The sequence below is a fragment of the Elephantulus edwardii genome, unplaced genomic scaffold (assembly GCF_000299155.1).
Source record: "Elephantulus edwardii isolate Elephantulus edwardi_28Jun2011 unplaced genomic scaffold, EleEdw1.0 scaffold00218, whole genome shotgun sequence".
Classification (NCBI taxonomy): domain Eukaryota; kingdom Metazoa; phylum Chordata; class Mammalia; order Macroscelidea; family Macroscelididae; genus Elephantulus; species Elephantulus edwardii.
This window is the reverse complement of record NW_006399968.1, coordinates 938772-964530: the sequence shown is the minus strand read 5'-3', so window position 1 is coordinate 964530 and position 25759 is coordinate 938772. Positions and strand designations below refer to the sequence as shown.

The 25759-nt window shown below is 39.1% G+C and overlaps 1 protein-coding gene across 1 annotated transcript in view; it reads right to left on the bottom strand.

Moving 5' to 3' along the window:
- LOC102870342 (protein dispatched homolog 1-like) overlaps window positions 1–25759 on the bottom strand; it is a 133707-nt gene that overhangs the window by 42286 nt on the left and 65662 nt on the right. The window contains 1 exon segment of the mRNA XM_006898036.1: window positions 11729–11758. Within this exon segment, the coding sequence (XP_006898098.1) occupies window positions 11729–11758 (30 nt within the window).

Here is a 25759-nt window from a genome sequence, read left to right as displayed (position 1 = left end):
ATGGCACATAACAACAACAACAACAATCATGCTTGGACATGCTTGGGACAGCGAAGGAAAGGAAGACCAGGTTGATTGACACAGTGACTGAAGCTTGAGTATGCAACTTGACTGGGCTTGAGTAAGTCAGAGATTGTGAGGATGGCACAGGATAGGATAGGGTTCAAATCTGTTGTTCACACGGTTGCTATGAGCCATACTCAATACAACACCTAACAAATCCAATAGTACGGCACAGGAATTTTCTACCTGTTCTTATAATTTCATGCATATAAGTCAATACTCATAACTAACCCTTATATGGTGTTTTCAGTTGCTTCTTATGCCTCAGAAAGTTGGACAATGAATACAGAAGACCAAAGAAAAATCTTTGAATTGTTTTACTGGCAAAGAGTATTGAATATTCCATGGATTGCCAAAAGATCAAACAAATCTGTCTTGGAGAAAATGCAACCAGGGTGCTCCTTAGAGGCAAGGATGGTGAAACTTCATCTCACAAACTTTGGGCATGTTGTCAGGAAGAATCAGTCCTTGGAAAAAAACATCATTCTGGGGAAAGTGAAGGGTCATCAATAAAGAAGATTCTCAATGAGATGGATTGACAGTGATTGTAACAATAGGTTTGACTATGGTACAGATTGTGGAAAGGGGGCAGGATAGGACAAAATTTAGATCTGTTGTTCATAGGGTTGCTATGAGTTATATATGACACCTAATAACAACAATAACAAAGAGCCATACTGGGTGAACCAGTGGTTCCTGTACATAACCCATTATCTACGTTATTGCCTATTTAATTCACAACTACCCATTGAGATGAAATCGAGACAGATCAAGTTACATGTTTAAAGTTAAAGGTAGGAACTCCAGTAGTCAGATTCAAGAATCTAGTCTCTTAACCACTATACTATCTGCTCTTTTCTCAAACTTAAGAGAAACAAAAAATTCTTGGGATAACTAAATAGAACACAAACATTTAAAAGTTGAATTCTTATGTCACAATAACAGTTTATTTTTTATGCACAATTACATAGACTTCAAATTTTAACATTACTCACAAGATTGCAAACTGTAGATTTAAAAATCCATTAAAAAGGGAATACGCTAGTCAAGATGGAATAACCTTGTAGATATAATTGTGAATGTAATAAAAGCACATAAATCATAATACGCTGACTGTGACTGAGCAAATGTAAACACTAGTGGTCAGAGGTTTCCTCACTGGTAGAATACACCCTCAAATGTAAAAAATATTCCCCACAGTTTACTTCCTCCTCCTCCATCAAATGTAAATGAAGATTAAAGCTATTAGTTTTAACTCAATAGCAAGGTTTAGATTTTTTATTCATTGTTTTAGACTTTAACGAAGTCCTGTATATTTTATATCTTTAAGATTTCAGCCTTCGGAAATGAAAATGGCCTCAGTTTTATGTATATATTCATTATACTTTATTCTGCATGAATCCATTTTCTTTAAAATGAGCTAGAAGTTACGTGTTTTTTAAAATCTTCCAAACATGCAATCAACAGAGGACAGTGGGTCCCAAACGACTTAGGTTTCTTTCATATTGTGTTTTTATTTACCCATATAATGACTTTTGTTTTGTGTTCTTAAAAATCTGCACACATATGTACTGTATAGCAATCTTACAAACTTCATTCAATAATTGCTTTTCTTTGCTTTGAAAACATTTGGTTTTTATTCTACAGCTCTGTTATATACCATATATGTGCACTGGCTACATATGGAAAGTTTATGGCATTAGTGAATTCAGCACATTTCTCCAAAACACTTTCAACCTTACTATATTACAATTCTACTTCCTCAGCCAGCAGATGTTTCACAGGCTAACCACTCCTTGAGACAACTGTTCATACCTAAGGAATGAAATCTCAGTCCTAAGTACAGAAAGTACTGTGGGGGAGGGTAGCCCCAACTATTCTGAGTAAATTTTACTTGGACATGTTTCTCCTACATACCACAAAATTGCAAAGACTATTTCTACTTCTCCCGCTGTCTTTCCTATCATGTAGATGTGGGGACCACATGGGAAACAAAAAGTTTCATGTACAAGAAATCCAGACAATGGCTGTTAATATCAAGATAAAAATTTAATCAATAATATAGAGATGTAATGGAAAGAAAACAATGGCCTCTAAATCGCATGACTACATTTCTTTCAACAATGCTCATTCCACTCCTGGAGACTCTGGGTTCAAAGTATGTATTTTACCCAAGTTTAAAAAAATAAAGTAGCTGCACATTATCTGAAAAGTGTATTCCTTCTATAGAACATGTTGTTCTACATGTAATAAGGTATGGTGGCATAGTACATGAATAAAGCTGCCATTTTTGTTGGAGAAAGCTGGAGAGTCTTCGGTAAAGATTCAGTCTTGGAAACACAATGGAGGGTTGCTATGAGAATCCACTGGAGGGCAGTGAGATTGATTTTAGATTTCTGCACAGATTTATCTTTCATCCTCTTCCACTAATATTGGGAAACTTTAGATAACGCCATGCCTTTGAGCAATGTGATTCATCTCAGTAACACGTGACTGCAGCAGGCATTTTTCAGTGAATGACTCACTGACAGTTTTCTTCAATGTCTTATTGTTGTCACAGATGCAGCTCTACCCACTACAAAAATTTCTATTTCTTTGAAAAAGATATGATCTTAAATAGTACAGACTTTAAGGACTCATTTTTTTTACAGGAAGATGAAAAAGAATATGCAGGGTAGATGTGGTGAATAGCAGGCCAGAACTAGTGCACATGCTACCTGGTAGCCTGGCCCAGGTACCATAGCCATGCCAGAATTTTCATGCTTATACCATGTCAGTTGTTAGGTAACATCGAGTCGAACACGACTCATAGTGACCCTATGAACAAAAAATCTGGACCCTGTTCTGTCCTGTGCCATCCTCACACTTCCTGACACACAAGAGCCCATTACAGCAGTCAATGTGTCAATCCACCTGTGGAGGGTCTTCCTTTTCTTCGCTGGTCCTCCACCCTTCCCAGCATCATGTCCCTCTTCAAGGAATAGCACCTCCTAGCAACATGTCCAAAATATGTGAGGTGAAGTTTCATTATTCTTGCCTTCAAAGAGCACTCCAGCTGCACCCTCTCCAAGACTTATCTGTTTGTTCTCTTGGCCGTCCATGGGATATTCAGTGCTCTTCTCCAACACCATCACTCAAAGGCGTCAATTCTTTTTCTGTCATTCTTATTCACTGTCAAGGTCTTGGATGCATTATTAGTATTAGTAACTGAAAAAACTATGGCCTGAATCAGACAAACCTTAGTCCTCAAATTGACATCACTACCCCTTAATAATTAGGAAAGGTCCCTAACTGCAGATTTTCCCAGTGCAATTTCCAGACTGCTCGTACCAAGGGAGTTTTCCATGGATCCAAGCAAGATGAAGCTGTTGGCAGTTTCAATCTCCTCTCCATCCATCATGACACTGCCTACTGGGTCAAGTGGTAAGAATCTTTGTTTTCTTGATATTGAGAAGCAATACCTATTGAAGGCTGCATTCCTTGATATTCTGCAACAAGTGCTTCAATTCTTCCTCACTTTCAACAAGCAAGGTTGTGTCACCTGCATAACGCAGGAGTCTCCCTCCAATCCTGATGCCACGTTTCTCTTCAGAGAGTCTGGCTTCTCAGATAATTTGCTTAGCACACAGATTGAACTGGTAGGGAGATATAGCCTCTCCTAGTAACATGATCAGAGTATATGAGACAAAGCTTTGCCATCCTTGCCTCCAAAGAGCACTCTGGCTATACCTTTTCCAAAACATATGTTTGTTGTTTTAACAGTTCAGTGCTCCTCTCCAACATTACAACTCAAAGGCATCAATTTTTCTTCTGTCATCCTTACTGTCCAGATGCATAGCAGACAACTGAAAAGGCTATGGCCTGAATCAGGAGCATCTTAGTCTTCAAACTGACATCATCACTCCTTAGTAATTTAGAGAGGACCCTGATAGTAGACTTTCCCTATTCAATACATCTCCTTATCTCATAACTGCTAGTACCAATGGTGCTGACTGTGGATATAATAAGTAAGATGAAATCATAGACAATTTCAATCTCTTCTCCATCTATCAGGAAGTCACAGAAAAGAAAAAAAATAAAAGATGCTCTGGCAGAAACAATGGCTTTTGTGTTTTCTACTGTGTCTTTGATTTTTCTTTATTTTTACACGAGGTACTTGAAAATATTTTAGATGTATTAACTCATAAGTATGGAGGATGTCAGAGACATGTAGGCTATTTTTGCTTATGGTTTGAACTTATAGCTGAATGATACTCTGTCTTCAGGTGTATGTAGTTGTTATGGCTGTATAGAGCACTGTACTGAGCAAACAACATACTGTATAGAGCACTGAAAACTAGTTTTTTAGATGCTTATTATTTCAGTTATCAAGTGCTGCTGAAACAGAGATAACACAAATGAATGGCTTTAAAAATACGCATAGATCAACAGTATAAAATAAAATAATTGTATAAAAGATAATGGAGTCTCCCTCCACTCTGGAAGTTGGCTGGCTTGACTGGCAGGATGGCTGGCATCTCGATGGCGGCTTGACTTGATGGCAGTCGAGGCAAGGGAAGTTTCTGGGGTCCTTTTCTGCTGTATGTTACTGCTCTTTTTTGCCCTTCAAAAGTGGGTAGGTGGCCCAGAGCCTTAAACTAAGAGGAAGTAAGGGTGGAGTCTGCTCCAGGTGGTAGTTTAAAATCCTGTAGTGCCATGACAAAAATACCTAATCACATATTTCCTTTTAAACAATTTTCTCCCTCATCTGTTTCAATGCAGTATACGACAGAAGTCCAGAGCGAAGGCTGCATAGTGGACTAGACCTGGGGGGAGGGATTGTAAAACAATGAAAGAATTTTTCTTTTACTTTTCCAAGAGGGTAGTGTACTAGGGGGGAGGGTTGGGAGGGGAGAAAAGTGCAACAATGAATGAATGGAAATCCAAAGTCTCTGTAAATTTTCATTGAAATTAATAATAAATTTTTAAAAAATCCTGTAGTGTCCTTGGGCTGTCGCCCTTGGGCCTGTCTTTAATTGCTTTTGGTGAAACATTCTTCTAGGTCATATAGCCCTGCTGTGTCCACTTGCGGTACAGAGGTAACTTGTAGTTGCTGTGAAGCTGAATACTGTGACACTGGTGTGTCAAATGCATTAATGGTTACCCATGGAGGACAGTGTTTGGTGGCACTCCCTGGTTAAAACAAGCTTGGAAGAAGGAGTGGCACCCACTTCCATAAATAGCTTGTTTCCAGAAATCCTATGAACCTTGAGCAAGGATGAAAGTCACATAAGTGTCAAGGACTTTCGTTCATAGGGTCACTATGAGTCATTTATGACTCGAAGGCACTTAACAACATAGAGAGAGACCAGTTGGCCTAGTGGACCAAAAGTGATGCTACCAAGCCAAAGGTAGGTGACTCTAATCCGCATCGCTAAGGCCTCTCTTTAATTGTTTTTGTTGAAACATTCTCCTAGGTCATATAGCGCTGGTGTGTCCACTTGCTGTACAGAGGTAACTTGTGGTTATTGTGAAACTGAACACTGTGACACCAGAGTCTCAAAAATGCGTTAATGGTTACCCATGGTGGACAGTGTTTGGTGGCACTCCCTAGCTAAAACAAGCTTGGCAGCAGGAGTGGCATCCACTTCCATAAATAGCTTGCCTCCAGAAACCCTATGAACCGGGAGAAAGGATGAAAGTCACCCAAATGTTGAGGACTTTAGTTCATAGGGTTACTATGTGTCACCTACAACTCGATGGCACTTAACAACAACAATAAAGTACATGAGAATAATTTTATGAAACACAATGTAAATAAAAAAATTATATAAAATACAATGTGTTGTTTTTATGTGCTGTCAAGTGGACTATGACTTGTGGCAACCCTGTGCTCAACAGCTCTGAAACTTGCTGTGTCCTGGGCCAGTTTCACTGTCTCTGACACACCTACCCGTATTGTCACGTCAATATGTCTTATCCAGGGTTGTCCTTTCCTGTGCTGTGCCTCGACCCTACTGAGCATGGTGTTCTTCTCTGGAGACTGATTCCTTCTGGCAATATGCTCAGTGAACATGAGATGGAGTCTAGGGGCTCCTGCCTGGATCCAGGGGCCAGCTTGGATTCACCCTCTTCGGGACAAAAATATTCTCTTGGCAGTCCATGGTGTGTTCAATACTATTCTCCAGCTCAAAAGCATCAATTCTACTGTCATCCTTGGTCACTGTCTAACTCTAATGTATGGCAGGCGGTTGTGAGGATCATGGACTGGATCAGGAGCACCTTGGTCTCTGGTACGGCATCCTTGCTCTTCAGCATTCTGGAGAGCAGATTTCCTAGTATGGTTTGCCTTTTGATTTTCTGGCTGCTGGTGCTGTGAGTGTTGGCTGTGGAGCTGAGCGGTCTGGGCTTGTTGGCAATCTCGGTCTCTTCTCCATCTATAGCATTGCTGCTTAATTGGTCCAGTGGTGAAAAATCGCTTTTTTGATGTTGAGCTTCCATCCATATTGAGGACTAAAGTTCTTGATAAAACCATTTATTCTAACCATTTTCAAAACATATTCTCTATTTTTAAACTGTATTATTTTACCTGTGCAATATTAAAATTGTCATTTTTATGTTTATTCCTAAAAAACAACAACAAAAAACCCAACAAACCTAGAAATTTATTCTAGTGTTTAGGAAGCTAGAAGTCCAAATTCCAGGTGCTAGCACAGTCCTCTCCATGGGTTCAGATGGAAGGTTCTTGTTCCTCAACAACTGTAGGACCAGTGTTCCTTGGGGATTACCATGTGTTTTGGCCTTTCCTCACATCAAGGAGCTTCCTAGTGTAGGCATCAAAAAGATGCACTATTTTCTTAGCAATTATTTCTTGGTAGTATTGAAGTTCCTTCTTGACTTACTTTCCTTTTTATCTTCTGTGAGATAAAATATGTTCTAGGCCATATTCTAGGGAAGCTTCCTTTATACTGGATCAAGGTGGTGATATGATTAAAATGGTGCTGTATTACAACCTTTATATTTTAAAATGATTTGGTTTTCTTAGATCATGTGAAATCACTGTATAGTTTCCACATCACCTTCATTCATGCTGGATCTGTCCTGCTTAATTCTGCCTTGATTCAGCACCTACCTGTCAGATGACTTACAATGTTCAGGCTGCATCTAACATCATTAAGTAAATTTTGTGGCTTTCTTAAATCCAGCCTCTCTTTTCTCTGTAGCTTACAGGATCAACTAGATCAAGCCATGCAGCTTTTAACTACTCAGAAAGATTTAAGAGAAACTCCTGCTAACCCTGACTTTCTTTTCACACTTCAGGCTCAATCCTACTAGCTCTCACTTTCAGGCTGGCTAAATAGTCACTTCTACTTAAGTCCTGGGAAGTCAAGTTCTTCCTAAAGTCACTCCAGCCCAAGAGGCTAAATTAATTGCTCTTACTAGTCTGTAAAATTGCTTCAGGAAAGTTTGTTATTATCTGTACAGTTACTATTGTTTGGGGGTTGTAACATGATGTTTATATACTACAAAAAACAAAGAGAATCTCTAATCTTTTCAAGAGCTGCCATTAAAAACAGGAACTTTGGGGGTAAATCTTGTAGACACTCTGCTATTCTCCTCTGAACATGTAAAAAAAAAAATCTCCCGAACCAAAACAAGCACATAAGCTTATATTGAAAAGATTACCTCAAACTAAAGAAATCAGAGCAGACAATCTGGCTGATATAGCAGTCAAACACTTTCATAGGCTATCTTTGCCTTCATGGTAAGCAAAGGACACAATATTCAAGTTTTGTCTATTGATACTCCAATCTTTACAATTGAACTTTAGAAAAATTTTAAAAATACTAACAGCCCAAACAGATGAACCTAGCATATGGGAAAAGTCAAGTTCCTAACACAAGCCTATCACTAAATTAAAGATGTTGTTGTTGTTGTTGTTATGTGCCGTCGAGTCGCTTGTGGTTCATAGCGACCCTATGTACAACAGCCCTAAACTCTGCTCTGTCCTGTGCCAATTGCACTGTCTCTGACACTCCCATCCCAATTATTCCAGTTACTAAATCAATCCACTTCATAGAGGGCCTTCCCCTCCTGTGCTGTCCCTCCACCCTCCCAAAGCATGATGTCCTTCTCCAAGGACCGGTCTCTCCTCACAACATGTCCAAAGTATGTTAGACGGAGCCTCAGAATCCTTGCCTCCAAGGAGCCACCCGGTTTAACCCTTTCCAGGACAAATCTGTTTGTTTTCCTAGCAGTCCAAGGTATTCTCAATACTCTTCTCCAGCACCACAGCTCAAAGGCATCATTTCTCCTTCTATCCTCCTTGGTCACTGTCCAACTCTCTGATGCATAACAAATGATTGTGAAGACCATGGCCTGTATCAAACGCACCTTAGTCTCCAGAGAGACACCATTGCTCTTCAGTACTTTGGAGAGGTCCCTAACAGCAAACTTTCCCATGGCATTAGGGCATGGGAAAGTTTTACTTAATGTTTTACATATTCCTATGAGATACACACACACACACACACACACACACACACACACACACAAAACCTGAAAATTATCATGTGAGATGAAATAAAACAACTGATATTTTAACAAATGTATTGGTGAGGCTAGTTCATTAAAGCCACCAGTCAGATTGAATTGTGTTCCTCCAAAATATGTCAGCATGGCGGGGCCATGATTCTCAGTATAAAGCAATTATTATATGTGTTATAAACCCTAACCTTCTATGGTTTTAGTTAATGAGGCAGGATTAAAGGGAGTTGTGTAATGATGTAGTCATGATGTGATCTGAGATGTGATCAGTCATAAGAGGATTAGGGTGGGAGGTAAAAGTTTTAATCAAGTCACAGCCCTGATCTCATGAAAGGAGGAGTTTCCCTGACTTGTAGCCTGTACTTTTAACTCACAAGATAAAAAGAGAAGGGAACAGATTCCCATACCACTAAGACAGAAGAATGAGTAGAGCTGGGCCCCTCTGCTAGGAAACTCTTCAATTCAGAAGAACAGGATACAGAAGATATCCCAGAAATGCCAGCTCTACACATGCTGAAACAAGAAATGGTCTTCTTCCAGAAGTGACAGAAGCAAGCCTTCTGCTAGAGCCAACATACTGAGTTTGAGTACTGAATATTCCAAGGATTGCCAAAAGAATAAACATATGTCTTGAAGAAAGTACAGCCATAGGGCTCCTTGGAGGTAAAGATGACTGTTTCATTTCACATACTTTGGGCATGTTGCTAAAAGAGGGTATTCCTTGGAGAGGGACATCATACTAGGAAAGGTGGAAGGTTAGCAAAAGAGAGGAAGACCCTCAACCAGATGGACTGACACAGTCAGTGAGTACTGCAATGGGTTCAAGTGCAGAGTTTATCTTTCAAGTAACTAGGACAACAGCAGTAGGTATGAATAGCAGTAGGTATGTCAGAGTGAGTGAGACTGGCTCAGGAAAGGCAGGCTTCAGAGCTATTGTACACAGCGTCACTACAAGTCACAAGAGACTTGATGGCACAAAACAAAATAACAACATGATTTTCCTAGACATAGTTTGACTTTGCGACTTATTTGGGCAGGAAAATGTAAATGAGGCATGTTAACCTATCCACAAGGAAATTAGTTATCTACCAATCCACAAGGGGACTGGCTAGTCTCACCATTGAATTGAGCAATCCAGCAACAGGAAAATTAGACTTTTTCTTCCAGCAAAGAAGAACCTCACTGCCAGGAAAGGGGCAAGCAGGAGGGTCTACACAGGACCAACAGCCCTAGAAGCCATAGCAGAAAACAGGAGACCTGACATGAGATGGAGCACCAGAGACCTGATGTGAGATGAAATTTTTTACTGTTACACCATTGGAACTAGAGCTAAAAAAGCTTTTTCCCAAGTTTACTGGATAACTAGGGGTGAGGAGCCAATATTGGCAGGACTGAGAACTTTGTAAAATTGGACTTAAGCCACAAGGCTCAAAGTTGAGGTACCTGCAAGCACATTTTAGAAATTATCCTGACTGTACTGTATTATTAATAAGGATTATTACATTTTAATTAAAAAAATAACACACCACAAAACAAAACCAAAATACCGAGCTTGGACCTCTACATTCTTAAACTATGTGAGAATACATTTCTATTTGTTGAAGTCACCAAATTGTAACTGTTATAGCAGTAGAGATAACTAGTACACCATCCAATATGCTGTCTCCCAATCTGCAACCAAACATATTGTCTCTCACCTTCTAACCTATAACCATGGAAAAAAAAATTTTAAGGTCCTACCTTAAAGTATGTTTTAAGTTATGTTTTACTCTCTGAGTCTAACCCTGAACAGCAACCTGCTTCTCCTCTATCCAAAGCAATTTTCTAATACAAAGTACAGATTCTCATAGATATTGAAACCAACAACTTTTCCCCACCTGAATCAAGCTTTGGAATGCACTGAAAATGAGAGATGTGTCCATTTTAAACAATTATTAGAAGAATATTGGCTTAAATAAAAAAATCAAACGAGTCCTATCTCATAATTATACTAGGAAACTTTATGGGACAGTCCTACTAACAATTTGGAGGCTAAGTTTGTGTGTGCATGCACAAACACACACACACACACACACACACACACACACACTCTCATTTATCAACTATCTTGTTAACTAACAGTATGTTTGCAACAGTAAACAAAAGGGAAAAACTATTACATGACTATTTTGCCAATGAATACATAGGTTATGGCAGTAACATATGTTGAGGTACAATGTGATGGTAATATTGGCTATGACGGTTAAATTTATTTCAGTCTAGCTAACTTAGGATTCTGAGTGCTCTGGCTGTTATTTAATGATGTATTAACCCTCCATTTTGTGATATGATTTGGTCATCCTTTATTTTCACATAATGACCTGGGTCTTTGGAACCTGCTCATATCAGTAAGTGAGGGATATATGTGCATTTATGTGGGTATATAAATAAAAAAATTAAAAAACAAAAACAAAACCAAAGAGGGGTTAATTAATGAAGACTTATGGGTAAGGGAGTTTTGCTGCCAACCTAAAGGCAGGTGGTATGAACTGCCAGCTGCTCTGTGGGAGAGTAATAGGTAATCTCTTCTTACATGATTTACAACCTCTGGAGACCTGCTGAAAGGTTGGCTATGAATTGGTTCCAACTTGATGGCAATGAGAGAGCAAGCTAAAGAGTCTTCAGAAAGATGAAAATGTTTTGAAACGGCCTCGGAGTTAACAGTATGTAAGTTTCTGTGGGAAAGATGTCTATAATAAAAATGTCTATAATGACATTTCTACATGGAAACACATACTGAAGGACAGCTGATAAGACTATGTATTTATTCAGAACTCTTACCTATTTCAAATCTGCTTTTTTGACAGAAAAGATAAAATTAAAGTATTTTCATATAAAAGAATACCTGTAGCTAGCCTTAATTTGGCATAAAAATGTTAAAATGAAACATAAATCCAGTGGGAAAAAAAAGATATGATTTCAAGGCTGGAAGGTGAAGAACCAGTATACCTCTCTCTTCAATAAGCGAGACACTGAGAAGTTAATCCATTAAAAAAAAGGAAAGTTAATTTTCCTTCATAAGAAATAAGGATAAAGAAGCTAGAAATAGCAAAATGTGTGGAAAAAACTAGAAAGGAAAAACACATGCAAATAAGTTTACCTTTTTGGTAACTTGAAAGGTCTGGGTGGCCTAAAAAAAAAAAAAAAGCAAAGGAAAACCAATAAAAATAAGGCACTTTTATATAAATATGTATTTAACATTTTTTATCTGTAATCATGGAACAATCCTGGAAGGTTAAAAAAAAGACACTAATTATCTGTTGTTCACAGGGTTGTTATGAATAACACTTGATGGCACCTAATAACAACTGGAGAAATTTTTAAAAGCACACAGATTTAATAATGAATGATGGTCATCGTCTAGACGAGGTAAGTAAATCTAGAATAGCTCATCAGGAACCACCATCTTCCCAGAAGCCACATCACATTATATCAATGGAACAATAAACATGCTGTGGAAGACCCTCTGAGACCTAATGGTGTAAGAGTAACTCATTCATCTCAAAACAGATCATACCCTTAAACCCACAATCTCAGCTGCTGTTTTCCTTATCAAGGATTCTCTAACTTATTCTTAAAGATAAGACATAAGTAACTTCTTGTATAAATATCCCACTTACTCTTCACAGTATCGGATGTTTTAAAATTTTGAACATCTAATGTCACGTATTATTTTTACAATTATTGGCTCATACATCCAATCACCTCTTACCTATTCTTTGCGCATTCTAGAACAAATTTCATATTCCTATGAAAATGTAATAAATGCTAAATTCCACACTTCCCTTACACACTTTCATTAGGGACTTCAATCCATTTAAAACTGTACAACCAAGGATCTGGAATAGCCTCGCAGGCTGCAAGGCCTGCAAAGAATCCTGAAAAATGTATTTCATTTCAGCATCAATTTTAGGGGGGAGCAGAAGAGCTGTCAGGAGAATTTGAGTCTCTGGAGGCCTAATCTGCAGCTCTCTCTTTAGTGTGTCTATCGGTAAAATAAAGGGTAAATCAATGGTAAAATCATAGAGAAAAATCACACATGAAACTCTCACACAAGAACAGAAGTTTATTTTCTCTGTGGAGAAGTAGAATATAATAAGGCAGGTTTCCAGTAAGAATAGCATTTAAGAACAAGTATCAGAACTGGGACTCTGGTGGACTAATGGGTATAGAGTTGCACTGCCAACTCAAAGACAGGGCATTTGAATCAGGTGCTGTGTGCGGAAAGATGGGTTATTTCCTTTGGTGTAATTTACAGCTTCAGAAAACCTACTGGAGGGCCAGGAAAGAGCTGATTCCAAGTCAAGTGCAAACTGTTTCATTTTCTCACATTTATGAGACAGATCAACATTTCTAAAATTCAAATATTTTTAAAGATAAAGAATAGCAAATATCTATCTATCTTTGCATTAACAGTGCAAATCCTGGCAAAGTGTGGCACTAGAGCTCTCTTTCACACATACAGAGAGAGAGAGAGAGAGAGAGAGAGAAAGAGAGAGAGAGAGAGAGAGAGAGAGAGAGAACACACTAACTCACAGCTGACCTTCCACAAGGTTTTCAGAGACATTAAATTGCAAAGGAGACTGCCCATCCTCTGGCAGAGCAGCTGGTGGATCTGAATCATATACATCTGGGTTGACAGCACAGTTCCTTACCACTAAGCCAGCAGAACTCTCTATCTCAAAAAGGAGAAATTTACTCGTAATTTCTTTTTAAAAATTTTTATCTTTTTTTTTTTTTGGTGTGTGTGTGTATCTCAAATTGGATCTGACTGGTACAGGAGGAGATTGCCCCCTCCTTCACCAGCAGAGCATCTGGTGGATTTGAACTGCACACCTCTGGGATGGCAGTGCAGTGCTTGTCATTTCTTAAGCTGAAGGAACTGAAGAATAAATTCAAGCCTCAAGTTACAAAATTTAAAGAGGATATGGGCAGAATACTGAATAATCTAGGAAGCATCAAAAGAAGATGGAAGGAGTTCACAGAGCCACTATACCAAAAATAATTGGTTGACACAGAAGAATTTTATGAAGAATTCTATGACCAAGAGATAATAGTGATGGAGGAAGTTCAAGCTGTTCTGGAGGAAATGGCAAAATACAAGGCTTCAGGAATTGATGGAATACCAATTGACATACTTCAACACACAGATGCAGTCCTGGAGAAGTTCATTAGATTGTGCTAAGAAATCAGAAGGAAAACTACCTGACCAACTGACTGAAAGAGATCCGTATTTATTCCCATTCTCAAAAAAGGTATTCAACAAAGTATGGATATCAAACATTATCACTAATATCACACTCAAGCAAAATCTTGCTGAAGATTATCTAAAAACGACTGGAACAGTACATCAATAGAAAACTAGCAGAAATACAAGCTAGGTGTAGAAGAGGTGTGGCACTAGGGACATAATAGCCAATGTCAGATGAATCTTGGCTGAAATCAGAAAGTACCACATAGGGTTGCTCACTTCGACAGGTGTGTTAGGTGAAGGAAAACGAGAAGGATATTTTGTGAAAAACAATGTATTCAAACTTTAAAAATAAATCAGATTTTTTTTAAAGAACAATGTCTATCTGTGTTTCATTGATTTGCAAAGGCATTTGACTGCAGGGCTCACACAAATTTGTGGCTAACCTTGAGAAGAATGGGAATCCCAGACACATTTTGGTGTTCATGCAAAATCTATACTTGGACCAGAAAGCAGTCATCAGAACAGAGGAAGAAAACACTGTATGGATCACAATGAAGAAAGAAGAGTATCAGGAATGCATAATTTCTCCATACCTTTTCAATGTATATGTGAAAAAGATCATTTGGGAGGCTGGATTTTACGAGGAGAAATGTGGCATCAAGATTGGCAAAAACTCATCGACAACCTGCAATATGCAGATGACATGATCTTGCTTGCTGAAACTGAGGAGGACATACGGCATTTGCTCCAGAAAGTCAAGGATTGCAGTCTTCAATACGGACTGTATCTCAACATCAACACAAATATTCTCACCACAAGACCAATTGGTAGCATCACAATAGATGGAGAAGAGACTGAGGTTGTTAATGATTTCTTCTTGTTTGGATCCAAAATCAACAACACTCTCGGCACCAGCAATCAGAAAATAAAAAAGCAAGTTGCAACACAAAAGTCTGCTGTCAGGGACCGACCAGAGTGCTAAAGAGCAAGGGTGCACCTATCAAGACTAAGGTGTGTCTTCTCGATTACTTGCAAAGAGAAATTGGACAATGATTACAAATGATAGAAAAATCAATGCCACGGAGCTGTGGTGCTGAAGAGTCCTGAATATACCATGGATAATAAACAGTTTTGTCCTAGAGAGCGTGAAAGCAGGTTGTTCTTTGGAGGGAAGGATTTTGTAGATCTATCTTACACACTCTGGACATGTTGCCAGAAGGATCCTTGGAGAGGGACATCATACTTGGATGCCCTTTAGTCAGCCGAGGAGAGGAAGACCTTGGATGAAGTAGACTGACACAGTGACTGTGGCAATGGAGACAGGTGTGTCACACAGAGTGAGACTAACTCAAAATAGGGCAGAGTTCAGAGCTATCAGGTCATAGCTGACTCGACAAGTCGTAACAACAACACGCACACACAAGCACATTTATTCATGTTGTTTTTGTATGTAGTCAAGTAAGAACTGACTCACAGCTGACACTCCACTGGGTTTTCACAGGCAGTAAACTGCATGGGAGGAGACTGCCCATCCTTCTTTTATGGAGCAGCTGGTTGAGTCAAACCATGTGCCTGTGGGAACCCACCAACCACTCTGTGAAAGAAAGATGGACTGTTTTTTTGTGCAATTTATTGCCTGTTCATCTCTTTGACATCTTTGTTCATCTCTTAGGCATTTCTTTCCTTTGTTTTGGCTTCTTGTCACTCTAATGCAATTTGCAGAATCTCTTCTGACACTCATTTTGGTCTTTCCTTCTTTGTCTTTGTAGATATTCTCTTCATAGATATTCTTTGATGTCATCTCATAACTCCTTTGGTCTTCAATCATTAGTGTTCAGTGCCTCACGCCTATTCTAGAGATAATTTTTAAATTCTGGTAGGATAGACTAGAGGTTGTATTTTGGTTCTTGTGGACTTTCTATTTTCTTCCGCTTCAATTGGAACTTGCACATGAGAAACTAATGGTCTGTTCCACAGTCAGCACCTGGCCTGGTTTTGACTGCTGATACTGAGCTTCTTGTTCTTCCACAGATACAGTGAATCTGATTCATGTGCAACTCCTTAGATGAAGTCCATATGTAAAGAGACCTTTTGTTGTGTTTTTTTTTAAAGTATTTGTGATGAATAAATCATTTAATGTACGAAATTCAATCATTCCATGTCCCAGCATCATTTCTGTCACCTATATAGTATTTTCTGACTACCATTCCTTCCTGACTGTTTCTAAGTTTTGCATTCCAGTCATCAATAATTTATTTCTACATGTTGTTGTTGTTGTGTGCCATCGAGTCGCTTGCAATCCATAGTGACCCTATGCACAAAAGCCTTAAACGCAGTTCTATCCTGTGCCAAGTTCGCCATCTCAAACACACTAATTCCCACCACTCCACTCACAGAATCGATCCATCTCATCGAGGGTCTTCCTCTCCTGCGTGATCCCTCCACTCTCTCAAACATAATAGATGTTCAGAATTGTTGTTGTTGTTGTTTGCCGTCGAGTCGCTTGCGACTCATAACGACCCTGTGTATAACAGCCCTAAACCCTGCTCTGTCCTGTGCCAATCGCACTGTCTCTGACATACCCATCCTGATTACCCCAGTCACTGAATCAATCCACCTCATAGAGGGCCTTCCCCTCCTGTGCTGTCCCTCTACCCTTCCAAGCATGACATCCCCCTCCAAGGACCTGTCTCTCCTTACAACATGTCCAAAGTATGTCAGACAAAGCCCCAGAATCCTTGCCTCCAAGGAGCCGCCCGGTTTAACCCTTTCCAGGACGAATCTGTTTGTTTTCCTGGCAGTCCATGGTACCCTCAATACTCTTCTCCAGCACCACCACTCAAAGGCATGAATTCTCCTTCTGTCCTCCCTAGTCATTGTCTAACTCTCCGATGCATAACAGATGTTCAGAATAGTTTTATTTATAATAGCTCAAAACCATGTACATTACAAATAAGTATCAATAGATAAATGAACAAACTGTAGTATATCCATCAAGGGACTACTGCTCAGTGATGAACTACTGATACTTGCAACATGCTGAATCTCACAAGAATAATGCTAAGTGAAAGAAATTTATATTTGGTAAATCCATTTCTAAGAGGTTTTAATACAGAAAATAAACTGACAGCAGCAGAAAACAAACTATGGTTGCTTGGGGATACTAATAACTATTAACACATTTTAATGACCCATTTGGTCATGCATCTCAATTGGATGGTGGCTTAGTTGTAAAGAATTGCACTGCCAACCTAAAGGCACTTGATTCAAATTCACCAGCTGCTCCATAAGAGAAAGATGGGTACTTTTCTCCTGTACAACCTACTGCCTCTGAAAACCCGCTTGATGTTCAGCTATGGCTTGGTTCCAACTCTACAGTATACAACAACAACAAAACATATATATGTGTGTACACACACACACGAGCTCTGGGGCTTAGTGGTAAAAAAGTTGTGCTACCAACCTAAAGGTAAGGAGGTCATATCCACCAGCTGCTTCTCGTACAAAGTTGGGCAATCTTCTTGTGTGTGATTTACAGCCTCTGAAAGAGCTCATGGAGGGTCAGCTATCAGTTGGTTCCCACTCAACAGCATCTAGAAACACCCCCCCCACACACACACACCCAACCACCCATGACAATTCTTCTGCAATGACCCCTCTATCCTTCCGAGCATGATGTCCCTCTCCAGGGACTGGTCCCTTCTGGCCTCATTCCCAAACGATGTGAAATGGAACGTCAAAATCCTTGCCTCCAGGGAGCAACTTGGTTTCACCATCTCCAGGATATACCTGTTTGTTCTCTTTGTAGTCCATGATATGTTTAATATTCTTTTCCAGCACAACTCAAAGGTATCAATTCTTCTTCCATCAACTCTAGTCACTGTCTAGCTCTCTGATGCTATTGTTGTTATTGTTAATTGCTGTAGAGTCACAGGAGACTCATAGCGATCCTATGAATGAAAGATCTGGACACTTATATAACTTTCATCCTTTCTTCAGGTTCATCGGGTTTCCAGAGGCAAGCTATTTCGGAAGTGGATGCCACTTCCAAGCTTATTTTAATCAGGGAGCTCCATCAAACACTATCTACCATGGGTAACCATTATCGCATTTCACACATCAGTGTCACAGTGTTTGGCTTCACAGCAACCGCAAGTTACCTCCGTATGGCAAACAGACAGACCAGGGCTGTATGACCTAGAAGAATGTTTGACTTAGTAAAATTTGTGGTTTCTTGTGTATCAGACTAGTTCTTGTTGGATTAATGAATGAGCATCTTTTACTGCTATTATTAGGCTCAACAGCTCTGAAAGCAGCAATCAGTTGGGGGTGGGGAGTAAACCAGAAACAGAAATAATAAAGGTAAATTAAGCTTTGTTTTTACTTATTCTTTCTCTTACACTAAAACAATGTTCAGCCCTGAAAAACCTATGAGGAGCACCTAGTTCCTATGGTTAGCTGCACAAATCACCACGGCCATGCAGAGTGCAATGCTTAGTCTTTCTGGGTAAATATGCCATAAAACCTTGTTTATTCACATGTAATTATATACTGACTTTTTAATATAACAAATTTTGAGACATAACTCACATACCATATACATCATCTATTTAAACTACAAAGTTGAATGGTTTTCAGGGTATATTCAGATTTGTCCAAACAAGACCAGAATCGTTCATACTGATTTGTAAAGTATGCTGTGCTTTTACAAAGCTGAGTCAAAATGATTTTTACAGAGCATAAAGCACCGAACAAGGAAATGAATGAATATTAAAAAAATAGTGAAGGAGGTGAAATAAGTAATATATTATATATTCTTTTAAAAAGTTAAAAAAAATTTTGGTATTATATATTCTTAACAGTTCTACTTGAATTTCCATGAAGTTAACGGCTTTTGTTATTTTAAGGTTTAAGGGAGCTCTGGTGGCCTAGTGGCAAGAAACTGTGCTGCAATCCTGAAGGCAAGCAGTTCAAATCCACCAGCTGCTCCGTGGGAAAAGGATGGGCAATCTCCTGTGTGATTAACTGCCTCTGAAAATGCACCAAAGGGCCAGCTATGGGTCGGTTCTAACTCTATGGTATACAACATCATCAAGATCAAATAGAGAGCTCTTGTGGACTAGTGGTAATGCTTGCGCTGCCCACCCAAAGGCACATGATTTGAATCTGCCCGCTGTTCTGTAGAAGAAAGATTGGCAATCACTTCCTGTATAATTAACTGGTTCTGAAAACTTGCAGGAGGGTCAGTTATGAGTCAGTTCTGACTTGACAGTACATAACAACAAACAAGGCCTAAAAAGATCCTCAGAAACACAAGTCTGAGAAAGACATAATAGTTGTTGTTAGGTGCCTTCAGTCCACTAGCACTCATAACAACTCTATGAACAACAGATTGGAACTTACCCTATCCGGCTCTATCATGAAGATCTCAATTTTGTTTAAGCCTGATGTTGCAGTCACTGTGTCAGTGCAACTCCTTCAGGATCTTTTCTTTTGCTGACTCTCTATCCTAAATGATACCTCTTTCCAAAAACTGTTTCTCCTGAAATTTCATCATCTTTATTTCTAGGGAGCAACCTGGTTGTACTTTCTCCAAGGTAAGATTTGTTATTTTGGCAGTCCTTTGAGATACTGAAAATTCCTTGTCAACATTGCAATTCAATACCTAATTCATGTTCAACTTTCAGAGCATATGAAACAATTGAAAATATCATCACCGGATTAGTCTTTAAACCAATAGCCTTGCTTTTTGAGTACTCTGTACAGGTCCTTAACAGCACAATTTCCCACTGCAAAATGTCTTTTGACTTCCTGATTTCTGTTACCATGGATGCTGATTGTGAATTCAAGTAAAATGAAATCCTTGACAACTTCAATCTTTTTTCCATCTCTCATGATGTTGCTTATGGGATTAGTGGTGAGGATTTTTTTTTTCTTGATGTTGAGATGCAATCCACATTGGAGGCTGTGGTCTTTGAGTTTTTGCAGCAAGTGTGTTAAGTTTTCTTTACTTTTTGTAGTAAGACTCTGTCACCTGCAAAAGGCAGGATGTTGTTGAGTCTTTTCCCAGCCCTGATGCTACATTCTTCTTCATACAATCTAGCTCTTCTGCTTGCTCAGCATACACATTCAACTGGTATGGAAAAGGACACAACTGTGACTTCCTGATTTTAAACTATGTAGTGTTCCTTGTTCTGTCCAGATAACTTTTTGGTCTTTGTCTAGGTTTTGCACAGATAAGTGTTGCATAGTTAAGAACCCAATTTGCAAAATTTGGAGCACAATTAAGCATTCAAGCATTCCTAATCTTCTCAACATTAGCCATAAATTGTGATTATCATAAACTGATTGTCAAATGCCTCCTATACTTATTAAAACCGAAGGAAACTGTTTTCTGGTATTCTCTACTTTCAGTTAAGTTTCATCTGAGATGCAGCTTAAACTTCTGGCAATTCTCTGATGATGTGCTGTCCAAGCAGTTTCTGAATAATCTCAGCAAGATTTTACTTGTATGTGATATTAATAATATTGTTTGATAACTTTCCTACTTTGTTAGGTTACCTTTTTTGAAATGTGAAAAAATATGCATCTTTTCCAGTCAGTTAATCAGGCAGCTATTTCCCAAATTTCTTGGATGTGCTAGTGAGAATATTTAGGGCTGCATTTGTTTCTTGAAATACCTCACTTGGTATTCCATCTATTCCTGGAGTCTTATTTTTTTACCAATGTCTACAAATACAGCATACATTTCTTCCTTCCTTCTGCCATTCCTTGGAACATCATCCACTTAATTAAAATATGGAATGTACTAAGTATGAATGTAGGGTACTTGGAAGTTGTCAAAATTGAAATAGAACTCATGAGAAGGACTAGTATTGCCATTCTGAATCAGACAATCAAATTATTATGCTGGGAATGACCAGTGTCACTTTCATAGTGAAAAGGAAAATGTCAAGATCTATCCTGAAGTACAATGTTGTGAGTGAAAGAGACATGCCCACAAAGAAGACCCGTCAAGACAACTATTACTGACTATCCACTCCTGGCACTAAAGACAAATATTAAGAAATTGAGGGTTTCTACCAACTTCTGCATTCTGAACATGCCTTTAAGGTATATTAATAGTGATTGGTGGCTGGAACACAAAAGTTGGAAACAAAGGAACACTCACAGATAGTATGGCCTTGGTGACAGAAATGAGGATGGAGATCAAATGAATTGATCAAAAGAATTTTGTTCAAGAAAAGACTTCTTAATGGTGAATATTTTTATAATATAATTAAAAAATTGAAACTATACCCATGGACCCCACCTGACAGATTACATAGGAATCTGTGTAAAGAATTGAAAGTAAAGTGCTATTATCAGAAATCATAACCAAGCTGGAGGCTGACTGTAAATAGACCATCAATTGCCCATGTGAAAGTTCAAATGCAAGTTGAAGAAAATGAAAATAAATCCACAAGAACAAAAATATATCTTTAATCTAGTCCAACTAAATTAAAAGCCATCTCAAGAACAGTTTTGATGCACTGAACACTAATACCTGAATCAAGAGTATTGTTTTGATGGAAGGAAAATAAAGAGGAATGAAGAAAAGACCAGAGTGAGTGGCAGAAGAGATTCTGAAACTTGTACCAGAATGTAAAGAAGAAGAAAAAAAAGGGGGGGGGTGTAATGAAACAAGAGAGCTGAACAGAAGATTTCAAAGGGCAGCTGGTAGAGAGCTCTGGTGGCCTAGTGGCAAGAAGCTGCATTGCAATCCCAGAGATGAGAGGTTCAAATCCACCAGATGTTCTGCTGGAGAAGGAGGGACAGTTTCCTCCTGTACCAGTCAGATCCAATTTGATGGTACACACACACAAAATAATAAGATAAAATTTAATTAAAAAAAGGGCAGCTGGAGAAGACAAAGCAAATTATTATAAGGAAATGTACAAAGAGTTTGATTTAGAAAACCAAAAGGTAATATATGCTTGACATTTCAAGCTGAAGGAATTTAAAAACAAATGCAAACCTCAAGGTGCAATACTGAAGGATTCTGGTAAAATCTTGAATGATTCAGGAAGTAACAAAAGAAATTGAAAGAATACAGAGTAAAAAAAAATTGATCAGTACTGAAGCATTTTACGAGGTAGCATATCCACAAGAACCAAAGTTTGATCTTGAGTCTATCCCTCTTGAATTTAAGGACCATCTTAGGAACAAGTTTGAGGCCTTTAATACTAATGAATGAAGACCAGATGAGTTGTGGGAGGATATAAAGAGTATCATCCATGAAGAATGTAAAAGGTCATTAAAAAGACAGAGGAAGAAGAAAAGACCAAAATGGATGTCAGAGGAGACTCAGAATATTGTACTAGAGCGCTGAGAAGCCAAAGTAAAGGGAAGGAATAGAGATGTTAAGGAACTGAACAGAATATTTCAAAAGGCAGTGTGGGAAGACAAAGCAAAGTATTATACTAAAATGTACAAAGGGCAGGGGTTGGAAAATCAAAAGGGATGAACTTGCTCGGAATTTAAGCTGAAACCACTGAACAACAAATTCAAGCCTCGAATGGCAATATTTAAGGATGCTGTGGGCAGAAGAACAAAGGAAGTATCAAAGAATATGAAAGGAGTACACAGAGAAACTATACCAAAAAAATAATTGGCTGACACAGAAGAATTTCCTAAAACAACATATGATCAAAAAGCAATAGTGATGAAGAAGGAATTTCAAGTTGCACTAAAGGTAAAAAACAAGGCCACAGGAATTGATGGCAAACCAACTGGCATATTTCAACAAACAGATGCTGCCCTGGATGAGCTCACCAGGTTGAGCCAAGAAATCTGGAGGACAATTGGCCAACTGACAAGAAGAGATCCCTATTTAATCCAAACTTTAAAAAGAAGGGTGATCCAACATAGCATGGAAATTATTGAACAATATCACTAATAACACATGCAAGCAAGAACCTGCTGAAAATGATCCAAAAATGACTGGAAAAGTACATCAACAGAGAACTGCCAGATGTGCAGACTGGGTTTAGAAGAGGGCGTGGCACTAGAGACATTATAGCCAATATAGGATGGATCTTAGCTGAAAGCAAAAAGTACCAGAGGAATTTCTGTTTCATTGACTATGCAAAGGCATTTGACTGTGTGGATCACAATAAATTGTAGCTAATCTTGAGAAGAATAGGAATCCCAGAACACTTGATTGTACTCATGTGAAACTTACACTTGGACCAGGAGGCAGTTGTCAGAACAGAGCAAGAAAACATTGCATGGTTCAAGATGAGTAAAGGTGTTACGTGGTAAACATGTATGAGGATCCAAGGGGGGGGGGAAGGTAGGAACAGAGGGGTGAAGATGGGCAGGGGGGTAATTATAGGGTTGTACAATTTGATGGGTAGAGGGAGGAGTGGGAAAAGGAATAGGGAAAGATCCAGTGTGAAAAATAACGTTTACAAACTTTGTAAGCAAACAAGTATAAAATATTTTTAAAAAAATAATCAGGAAAGCTATATGCCAAAGATTCATCCTATCTCCATATCTCTTCAATCTACATGTGGAAAAGATCATCCAGGAGGCTGGACTTTATAAAGAGTAATGTGGCATCAGGACTGGAGGAAGATGCACAAAAAATCTGCAATATTCAGATGACACAACCTTGCCTGCTGAAACTGAGAGGACCTGACGTATTTGCTGCAGATGATCAAAAAGTCTTTAATATGGATTGAATTTCAACATCAAGAAAACAAAGTTTCTCACCATTGGGCCAAGTGGCAGCATCATGATAGGTGGAGAAGAGATTCAGATTTTTAACAGCTTCAGCTTGCTTGGTTCCACAATCAACACTCTTGGTACCAGCAGTCAGGAAATCAAAAGATGAATTGCACTGAGAAAATCTGCGGCCAGAGACCTCTCACAGTACTGTAGAATAATGATGTCAGTCTAGAGACTAAGGTGCACCTGGTCCAAGCCATGATCTTGACAATTACTTGCTAAGTAATTGAGCTGGTTTTTTTACTCTAAGTGTGCTCTGCTGTACATACGGTTTTCAAAGGCCTGTTATATTTTGGAAGTGGATGGCCAATCCTTCTTACTCTGTGTTCATTTGTATGTTTAGTTTTAGGATAATATCTGACAGACAAGCATTTTACTGAGCAGATGAAAGACACTTCTCTTATAGAAATAACCAATACCTTCACTGTCTGCTCCATCCCCAAACATGTGTGTCTTGTCTCTTTCCTTTCCCTGCTATATCACCATTCCTTGTACTCTTGCCTACCTGGTTAAACTGTCCCTTCCCCGGCCACCTCTTGATAGCTTAGTTCACAAGTCACTTCTGTGATGCACCACACACTGGTCTCTCATGCTGTTGTCTGTCTCTTGTTTAGGAGGATGTAAGTCCAAATCTTCTGTACCAACTCAGAGAAACATTCGCTTGAGGCAGTACTGAGGGAAGTTCCTTGTCACTGAGCTTCTGCTAAGTTTTGTGACTTAGTGTGCAGATGATACAACCTTGCTTGCTGAAACTGAAGATCTGAAGCGCTTGCTGCAGAAGGTCAAAGACTGTAGTCTTCAATATAGATTGAAGTTTAACATCAAGAAGAGAAAGACTGTCACCACTGGGCTAAATGGTAGCACCATGATAGATGGAGACGAGAAAGAGGTTGTTAACAGTTACAGCTTGCTTGGCTCCACAATCAACTCTTAACATCAGCAGTCAGGAAATCAAAAGATAAATAGTACTTGGAAAATCCGCTATCAGGGACCTCTCCAGAGTGCTGAAAAGCAATGATGTCAGTCAAGAGACCATGGTCTTTGCAATAACTTTCTATGCATCAGAGAGCTGGACAATAACTAAGGATGACAGAATAAGAATTGACGCTTTCAAATTGTGGGGCTGGAGAAGGGTCTTCAACATACCATGGACCTCCAAGAAAACAAACAGGTCTGACTTGGAGAGGGTGAAACCAAATGTCTCCTTGGAAGCTTGGATTTTGAAGGTCTGTCTCACGTACTTTGGGCAAGTGGATAAAAGAGACCAGTCCTTGGAGAAGGACATCATGGTTAGAAGGGTGGAGGTAGAGCACAGGAAAGAAAGACCTCAGATGAGATGGACTGATACAGTGATTGGGGCAATGGGGTTTTTGGTGTGTCGGAATCAGTGAGACTGGCTCAGAACAGGGCAGAGTTCAGAGCTGCTGTACACAGGTTCCATATGGGTCGCAGGCAACTCGACGGCACATAACAACAACCACCACCATTGAGCTGGACATCTGAGAGCTGGACAATGAATAAAGATGGCAGAAGAACTGATGCCTTTGAGTTGTGGTGTTGGATAAGAGTACTGAACATACCATGGACTGCTAAGAGAACAAACAGGTCTGTCCTGGATAGGACTGCTTCTTGAAGGCAAGGATTTTGAAGCTCAACCTCACATACTTTCGGTATGCTGCCAGTAGGGATCAGTCCTTGGAGTAGGACATCATGCTAGAAGGGTGGAGGGATAACACAAAAGAGGAAGACCCTGTATAAGATGGACTGAGCCAATGTAAAGGTTAATGATGGTAGGAGTGTTAGAGACAATGAAATTGGCTGAAGATAGAGCAGGGCTCAGAGCTGTTGTACATAGGGTCCACAAGTGACTTGATGGCATAAGACAACAACAGCAACATAGGAGTAACAAGCAATGGTAACTCAGTAGTTACACAGTAATATTTTATTACGAATCTTTTGTGTTATAACAAAAGGATATATTCTCTTTTCTTGTACTTATCTCTTTAACTATAAAAATCATGGACTAACTCCTTAGAGGCAAAAGCAGCTATGTTGTTGTGTTGTTATGTGCCGTTGAGTCGTTTGTGACTCATAGCAACCCTATGCACAACAGCCCTAAACCCTGCTCTATTCTGCGCCAACCGCACTGCCTCTGACACACCCATC